At 51.0% G+C, this 9,229-nt stretch overlaps 1 protein-coding gene across 2 annotated transcripts; it reads left to right on the forward strand.

Moving 5' to 3' along the window:
• The first annotated feature begins 4,096 nt into the window (after positions 1-4,096).
• LOC123162319 (uncharacterized) lies at positions 4,097-6,260 on the forward strand. Of its 2 annotated transcripts, none has more exons than XM_044580115.1 (2): positions 4,097-5,624; positions 5,698-6,260. In XM_044580115.1, exons 1-2 carry the CDS (start codon positions 4,257-4,259, stop codon positions 5,962-5,964), a joined length of 1,635 nt encoding a protein of 544 aa, XP_044436050.1. In that variant the 5' UTR covers positions 4,097-4,256; the 3' UTR covers positions 5,965-6,260. The 2 variants fall into 2 exon arrangements, with proteins under 2 accessions (XP_044436050.1, XP_044436051.1); XM_044580116.1 differs by having other exon boundaries at positions 4,100-5,624; positions 5,734-6,260.
• The last annotated feature ends 2,969 nt before the right edge of the window (positions 6,261-9,229 follow it).

Genomic DNA, 9,229 nt, shown 5'->3' on the forward strand with positions numbered 1-9,229 from the left:
CAATTGTAACTAGATTATTGACTCTAGTGCAAGTGGGAGACTGTTGGAAATATGCCCTAGAGGCAATAATAAAATGATTATCATTATATTTCCTTGTTCATGATAATTGTCTATTATTCATGCTATAATTGTGTTATCCGGAAATCGTAATACATGTGTGAATACATAGACCACAACATGTCCCTAGTGAGCCTCTTGTTGACTAGCTCGTTGATCAGCTGATAGTCATGGTTTCCTGACTATGGACATTGGATGTCGTTGATAATGGGATCACATCATTAGGAGAATGATGTGATGGACAAGACCCAATCCTGAGCATAACACAAGATCGTGTAGTTCGTTTGCTAGAGCTTCTTCAATGTCAAGTATCATTTCCTTAGACCATGAGATCATGTAACTCCCGGATACCGTAGGAGTGCTTTGGGTGTACCAAACGTCACAACGTAACTGGGTGACTATAAAGGTATACTACGGGTATCCCCGAAAGTATCTGTTGGGTTGACACAGATCGAGACTGGGATTTGTCACTCTGTATGACGGAGAGGTATCTCTGGGCCCACTCGGTAATGCATCAACATAGTGAGCTCAATGTGACCAAGTGTTTGGTCACGGGATCATGCATTATGGTACGAGTAATGTGACTTGCTGGTAACGAGATTGAACGAGGTATTGGGATATCGACGATCGAATCTCGGGCAAGTAACGTACCGATTGACAAAGGGAATTGTATGCGGGGTTACTTGAATCCTCGACATCGTGGTTCATCCGATGAGATCATCAAGGAGCATGCGGGAGCCAACATGGGTATCCAGATCCCGTTGTTGGTTATTGACCGGAGAGTCGTCTCTGTCATGTCTGCATGTCTCCCGAACCCGTAGGGTCTACACACTTAAGGTTCGGTGACGCTAGGGTTGTAGAGATATTAGTATGCGGAAATCCGAAAGTTGTTCGGAGTCCCGGATGAGATCCCAGACGTCACGAGGAGTTCCGGAATGGTCCGGAGGTAAAGAATTCTATATAGGAAGTCCAGTTCGGCCACCGGGAAAGTTTCGGGGGTCATCGGTATTGTACCGGGACCACCGGAAGGGTCCCGGGGGTCCACCGGGTGGGGCCACCTATCCCGGAGGGACACGTGGGCTGAAAGGGGAAGGGAACCAGCCCTGGTGGGCTGGTGCGCCCCCCCTTGGGCCTCCCCTCCGCCTAGGGTTGGAAACCCTAGGGGTGGGGGGGCTCCCCACTTGACTTGGGGGGCAAGTCCCCCCCCCTAGGCCGCCGCCCCCCTTGGAGATGGGATCTCCAGGGACGGCGCACCCCCCTAGGCCACCTATATAAAGAGGGGGGGAGGGAGGGCAGCCGCACCCTAGTCCCTGGCGCCTCCCTCTCCCCCCGTACCACCTCTCCCTCTCGCTGAGCTTGGCGAAGCCCTGCCGAGATCGCCGCTGCTTCCACCACCACGCCGTCGTGCTGCATGATCTCCATCAACCTCTCCTTCCCCCTTGCTGGATCAAGAATGAGGAGACGTCTTCCCCAACCGTACGTGTGTTGAACGCGTATGCTTGGATCAAGAAGGAGTAGAGATATGACAAAAGCTTATATAAGACAAAAGCATACCTTTTGTTGGTCAGAAATGAAAACCCATCCTTCCCTTGCTCATTGATATCCAGGTCTTTTATTAGAAGGCCAATGAACCACTTTCAGCTCTCAGTTGTCTCTTTCTCCACTACTGCCCAAGCAACGGGATACATTTGGTTGTTGGCATCCCTTGCAATTGCAGCCAACCACTCTCCTTGGCATGCTCCTTTGAAAAAACATCCATCAAGCCCAATCACTTTCATGCAGCCAGCTTTGAACCCTTTCTTCATTGCATTGAAACATACATAAAACTGTTGAAAAACATTATTTTGCATGTGGATCCAAGCATACATCAACTGTACTGCCAGGGTTGCTCCTAAGCAGCTCTAACTGATAGTCAAACACTTTAGTATACTCACTCCTCATACCACACAATAACTTGTTCATTACAAAAAAATTTGCTGCCTTGCATTTTGAAATTGAGGCATCAACAAACATGTCTTGAAGTACAGTAGCTTTTATGCTATCAATTTTCCACGTTGGATTGGCCAATATGAAATGCTCATACCTGCCTGCAATGACCTTCGCAGTGACCAATCTGTTCTCTCTGTTCTATGCACACTGATGGTCATCATCAAAGGTGATAATTTAAAACCTTGAACATCTGCTTGTCTTTGCTGCATAGATAATCCATGGACAACCAGGCCATCCACATTTAACTCTCACCCTTGCCCCCTCTGACTTCTTGAATCGCATGATTCTCTTGGTTGCAAGACCATATCTCTTAATAGCCTTGACAAATTGATTTTTTGCTTCTGAAAACCATACCCAAACTGAAATGTGGAATATCAGTTTCTGGGTCAAATCTTGGATATTTGCTCCTCTTTCTCTGAATGTTCCCATCACTATCTTCATCATAACTGTAGTCCTCATTAGAGGACTCAAATTCCATGTCCTCCACCACCTCCTCAACATTTGCAATGAAATCAATTGGCACAGCCCCAGTTGCATCTGATTCAACCCATTTCCTAGAGTTTTTATTTTTTCCCTAAATTCCTTGCATGCTTTCTCATCTCAACAACCTCTGACTCCTCTCCACTGTCATCAGTATGTGGCACATATTCAGTATCTTCAGAATCCTCAGGATATGACTGTTCTTTTTCTTTCTCTGCCCCTACCTCTACTCCTTGTTGTACTGCATTTGCAGCTCCTTCATGTCTTGACCCAGCAAAATATCCAAGAAGGAGATTTTAAATGTAGGTGCATTTGCAGCTCCTTCATGTCTTGCATGCTCTGCTCCATGCTATTTCATCTCTGCTCCATGCTGTGCTCAAGTAACTGTTCTTGTGCTGCTGCATTGTCATTCTGATCACCTTGTACAGTCATGACAAGAGGAAATTCCTCTTCACTTTCATTGCCAGTCTCATACTGCATTTCATCTTCAAAATCAGACCCACTGCCCTTCTCTTCTTCTAAATCTTGCTTCCCATTATATTCCACAAAGATATCAACAACACCACCATCACTTATGTGCCCTGATATCTGCATGCATCCCTCACCATCATGCAAAAAAACCAAGCCATTTAACATCTCTTTACCAGGCAGAAGGAAGTAAAACTTCATGCTTTCCTTAACAACCATATGGTCTCTCAGATATCCTTCACCTCCTGAAAGGACAACTTGTCCCTCTCAATTTTTGAATAGGCCACATCACCACTAACATAGTCCAGATTAGGGCCAATTCGAACAAACTCCCCCCCTATGTGAAACCTGACGTTTAAAATCTCTGCTGGGTCCATTGTTTCAACAAAAAGCACCTACATTGCAGTGATTTTGACGGATTAAATAACTTCAGAACAAACATCTACCACAAATCATATGATTTTTCGACCCTTAATTTTGCTCTGCTCCACCTTTAAAAACCCTAAACCCAACAGAGAAAACAAAGAGCATCGCTGCGGTGAAGAAACAGAGGAGAAGGCCAGGGCATACCTTGCTAGATGCCACCGGAGATGTCGTGGACCGCTGCCGCGATCATCCACGCCGTCGTCGCCGTTGTTGAGGTGTAGAGGCGAAGAGCCCAGGCGTCGCAGAGAGAAGGAGAGGAAGGGGCGAAGGGGCGAAGTGAGCGAGGTAACTAGGAGCGACTTGGTCCGGCTCGACCACTAACAGCAGGAGCGACTGGACCTACCCACAGGCAGCTGAATCAGCCGGTTCCCGGTCTTTCCAGAGCCACGTTGGAATCCCACCGTTTGGGTACGCACTAAAGGGCCATTACGACCGGGATTAGAGACTACAGGACACAGACTTCAGGAATTTCGATGTTGGGGTTCATTTCTGTCGCTGCCTACGGTCTCAAGGTTCAAAACAGACTTCACTCCTCCTGAATAGTGCTAGCAGAATCCTTCGTTCCGGAGGTAGCTTGCTCGTGACTCGACTCTTCGGTCCACGCGGCTGGACTTTCAGTCTATTCAGACGGACGTCTTCTGTCGTTTTGATAAAACTAGACACTGCAGCGCTGCAGCCTGCTACTGAGTGCATCTTCAGTGCATTATTTCCCTGCAGTGAATTTCGTGCCTGGGACGATATAGTGGAGTGTCCACCGTCTTTGCACAGACCCATCCACGGGGAGAAGCTCCTTGGAAAGCAAATCTGAAGCCATTGGAGTAGGACCTTCGCCCGCCATGGCGGCTGCTTCTTCTTCGTCGTCCTCCTCCTCTCCATCCTCTTCCTCCTCCTCCTCCACGTCCTCTCCGTCCTCCTCCGACCCGGACTACAAGGTCACCACCTCCGACCTCGACGACGACGCCGCCGGCGTCGAGCTCCCGTCGTCGGACGAGGAATTCCTCTCCGTCTTGCGCACGCAGGGCCACGTCGACGCGGTGTGCAAGAAATACGGCATCTCCGAGGACCAGTACACCGCCCTCCCCGCAGGCGACCTGCGCGCCAGCTCGTCCCCGCCGCACGGCGCCGTCTGCGTGTACGCGCACGCGCTGGAGGCCGGGATGCGCGTCCCCCTGCACCCCTTCTTCGTCGACGCGCTCAACCACTTCGGCCTCGCGCCCACGCAGCTCGCGCCCAACGGGTGGCGCATCATGGCGGGATTCGTTGTCCTCTGCCACTCCGCCGGCGTGTCGCCGTCCCTCGCGGTGTTCCGGCGGTTCTTCATGCTGTCCACCCTCCCCCACAGCCACAAGCAGAAAAAAGGCTGGTACTACTTCCATCCCAGATCGAGGGACAGATCCGGCTTGCGCTTCACGGGGTTGCCGGAGTCCATCAAGGATTGGAAGCGTGGGTTCTTCTTCCTCTGTTCGCCGACCGCGTGGCCTTGTCCTGTGGAGTGGGGCAGGCCGTCCAAGAGCTCTCTCGTGGACCCCGTGCTCTCCACCGAAGATGAGGCATCGGCGGCCAAGTTGCTACGTGCTCAGGGAGCCTCCTTCATTGATCTTAGGAAGTATCTTTGCCGCAGCAATCTTGCCAACGCCGGGATATCTCCCTTATCGGCACCGGCACGGGCGCCGTCATCACCGCAGCTCCCGGCACCGGAGCCGTCGTCACCGCAGCCGTCGTCACCGGAGCCGCCGCCTTCTTATACTTGTACCGCCACCGAGTTCAAAGTGATGGATCCCGCAGTGTACGGCATGATGAAATCCATGCTAGCAGCGAAGGCGGCGGTTGCACAAACACCGGCATCGGCGAACAAGGTGAAAATCGAGCCGGGCGGAGATGCGACGAGATCGTCACCATTGCGTGGGAAGAAGAGGAATCTGGACGAAGCAGGCGGCAGCGACGGCCCACCATGTGTGCTGCCAAACACTCCGCCTACCGCCGATGACAGCTCGGCGCCCACCGGAATTTGTTCCCCAACCGAAGCCTTCTCCCGGAGCAGCCGGAAGATGCAGCATATTCCCAGCGGACACGACGGCGACAGCACCGACTGGGTCGCCGCGAGGGAGAGGCTGCGGGGCGTCGTCCCGCCGCAGCAGGAGCGCGTGTTTGCGGCGACCGAGCCCTCCGACATCGTCGCGTCCAGCTACATCGCCATTCTTCAGGTATGCTAGACGCTAGTACGTACATTCATCGTAGGTTGCTTGTCTGCGGTCGGATCGATCTCACTGGTTGTAGTATTTGTCTGTGGACGGCAACGACGCTTGCGTGCAGGCTGCAAACTACGCGTCCTTCTCCTTGGCCTACGCGCTGGAGCTGGAGCAGCGGCTGGTTGCGCGGGACGCGGAGGTCGCCGCACTGCGGACGCAGCTGGAGAAGTCGGAGGACAAGCTCGCCGCGGCGGAGGCGGAGGCGGAGATGATGAAGGCCGAGCTCGCCGTGCGGCGGCGCGCGCAGGACGCGCTGGATGGCTACGAGCGCTGGCGGGGCGGAAGCAAAACGTGAAACGCGTTGCGCGCTCTAGCTCTCCTTTCTACGCCGTCCGGCAGGTCAAACGGACGCTTAATTACTACGTATATTCCTGCAGTCTCGTTGATGATCTTTTAAACACGACTGTTCTGGTTTATCTTTGAAGTCCCCCTGTTCTGCGTTTCGGGCCAACATTTTGGTTCTCTGCAGCATACAAGTGGTTAATTTGCTGACATAATATTCGCCGGATTTGCTATTTGTGGTTTGCTAACTCTAGTCATATTTTACTAATTCTTATCGGGATAAAAATTACTCAAGTCTTACCTACTCCATCCGTCTCATAATTCAAGACGTCTTTTGACACTACGCTATGTCCATCTCATAATGAAAAACGTCTTACATTATGGGACGGAGGGAGTAATTCTTAATTGACTATTAAAGCATCTCCAACAGCGGTGGTAAAAACGCATGCGTGGAAACGTGGGTTTTAGCGTGCGCGGAGTGGTTTCACATACTCCAGCGGGCGCCGGGGATAGCTGGCCAAACGAGCCGGGCTGGCACGGCAAGGCCCGCGCTAAACGTGCCTGGCACGGCCCAGCCCACGACGGCACAAATATTAGCACGGCCCAGCCTACTAAAATGTCCAAAAAATACAAAAAATATAGAAAATTGCAGCTGGCTGGCCCGTAAGGGCACCAGCGATCCCAGCACATCCGAAATAAGGGATGGCAACGGGAAGCCATGGCGTAATAAAAACAAACGTCAAAACAAGGAAGAGAGCCCGAACAATACAACGGTAAACGCCGGATTCAGGGGCTCTCGACCCAATCAGCAAAAGAAGCCACTTAAAGGCAGTAAAGAGGGACCATCCGGTCTGAACAGAGTCCTGGACAGACTGTGCCAAATTCATGGCACCCTCGACAAACCTGCGAACCACAAGCACAGAGAGTGCTGGGTCTTCAAGCAGGCCGGCAAATTAAATGCCGAACACAAGGGAAGGGAAACACCAAGTGAAGACGAGGATTTATAATGAATGGGCATTCTTTAGCCCATTTTCTGTTATAAAGTCCGAATACCTTCGGGAGTGTTCGGCGTCACGAGTTTGGCCTTATATGCATCAGCTCTGAATCATGTCTTTGGTCAAATGTTGGGTTTGCCCGGCTCCTGGGTTTGCCGCCTTATGTTTTGTTCTTATTGGCTAAGGCGGCCAAAGGAGAACTACTGCGATTGTGCCCTGGTTATTCCGGATGAGCACCTCAGTAGAGAAAGCCGAAAACTGACTGTCATGATATAGCGAGAGACTGTTCAACCACTCGAAGACTTATCAGAATCTTTAGGATCCCTCCGCATTAACGAAGGACCGTTTCCCGGTCATGTACACAAGACCCCGTATTCGGATGCATGCGAAGGTACCAGGGGCTACAAAGTAGCCCCACCATTAGACTCCCATGGCTAAGCGAAAGTGTTACAGCTATATAGTCCGGTTGCCTAGTTCGACATGCGATCACCTCCTTAATGGACCAAGACGTTGGATCAAGTGTGATTATGCATATTTTTCGCGAACACCCCCGCATTATATGCGAGGGGGCTGAAGCCAACGACTGCTAACTTTCAGATCATATATATATATATATATATATATATATATATATATATATATATATATATATATATATATATATATGTATAGGCCGCACAGGAGACACAATAATACTTTCGGGCAAAAAGTATAAATATAGCCTTATAACCAAAATAACATTGTTTTTACAATTATTCGATTTGTCACTCGAACAAGACATTCTTCGAGCAATGCGCCTCTATTAGGCGGGCACCTTTTGTGACCTGCGCCAAGTAGTGCTCGGCCGGATATTGGCCTCCCGCCGGATCTTGGGTCGCTACAATGATGGCCTCCATATCCGTCCAATAGGCTTTAACACGGGCAAGAGCCATTCGTGCACCCTCTATGCACGTCGACCTCCTCATGGCATCGATCTGAGGCACGACCCCAAGGATTGTTGCACCAAACCAAAGTAACTGTTCGGCTTAGGCCCCTTCGGCCAAAGATGGTCTATTACAGACCGCATTGCAAGCCCGGACAACCTATGAAGCTCCGCCACAGCAGCCATCTTCTCACTTAACGGCAGCGGGCGCGCGGGTGCATTGAATTGCGACCAGAAAAGCTTCTCCACTTCTTTATCACCTTGATTCTCGAAAAACTTGGCTGCATTAGTTGTACTCTTCGCCAAGTCCACATACGCATCTGCAGGACTCCAGCGTCCATCCAGGGGAGCATACTTCAGATCCAAAAACTTTGTTTGCAGTAAGTAGGAGCCCCCAGCCACGATTTTACTGGCCTGTTGAAGCTCCTCCCGCACACCTCTGACCTTGGTCCACATCTCCTTGGTGGCATTAAGTGCCTTGTTCAGGTCGGCCGAACTAGCCTTATGCTCCTTTTCAAGGAGTTCATACCGATCGGCGGCAATTTCCAACTCTACAGCCATTTCGGCTATTTTTTCCTCGCTTCGGCGATGAGCAGCCTGTTCGGCTCTCAATTCTTTGGCCGCCTTTAAGGCACCCGCATTGCTAACCCGAGCTTGTTCCTTGGCCTGGGCAAGTTCCGCCCTCAGGGCTTCCACGGCAGCAGCACCATCTGCAGTCCAAGTATATTGCATTAATATTATGCCACTCTCATATTTTCCTATACAACATAATAAGGAAAGCAGAGCACATATCTTGTGACTCGTTCAGCCGCTCGTTCACCAGCGTGATATCGGCATCAATAGATCCAATTTGCCTTCTTAGTTCGGCAACTTCAACAGACTGTTCAGCAGCCGGATCCTTAGATACCTGCGCATATGTATAGCGCAATGAGTACTTGCACAATATGATCCTCTGTTTGCCGCCTAGGGCGGGCAACCAGAGTCTCAGGGGCTACTATCCGTATGGAGCACACCTAGCGCGTGTGTCAGATTCGGGTTCCGGCAGACCCTCAAGGTTCGAACTCTGGGGTACACGCGGAGATCACACCCCCTGCCTACCCATGTCTCGCCACCTCGCAAGGATCTAAACTACACGAAGAACAGCACAGAGGACACGAGATTTATACTGGTTCAGGCCACCATTGTGGTGTAATACCCTACTCCAGTGTGTGGTGTGGTGGATTGCCTCTGGGGCTGATGATGACTAGTACAAGGGAAGAACAGCCTCGCGAGGGTCTGTTCTTGGCTGGTGCGATGAACTGCTGGGGGAGTTCAGTCGCCTCTCTCTCTCTCTCTCTCTCTCTCTCTCAGTATCAAATGCC

Source organism: Triticum aestivum, chromosome 7B, assembly GCF_018294505.1.
Source record: "Triticum aestivum cultivar Chinese Spring chromosome 7B, IWGSC CS RefSeq v2.1, whole genome shotgun sequence".
Classification (NCBI taxonomy): domain Eukaryota; kingdom Viridiplantae; phylum Streptophyta; class Magnoliopsida; order Poales; family Poaceae; genus Triticum; species Triticum aestivum.

Excerpts from the sequence above, each read along its gene's own strand:
- LOC123162319 (XM_044580115.1), top strand. The coding sequence starts at position 4,257 with ATGGCGGCTGCTTCTTCTTCGTCGTCCTCCTCCTCTCCATCCTCTTCC. Across the intron at positions 5,625-5,697 it reads GCTACATCGCCATTCTTCAG|TATTTGTCTGTGGACGGCAA; the intron begins GTATGCTAGACG and ends CACTGGTTGTAG.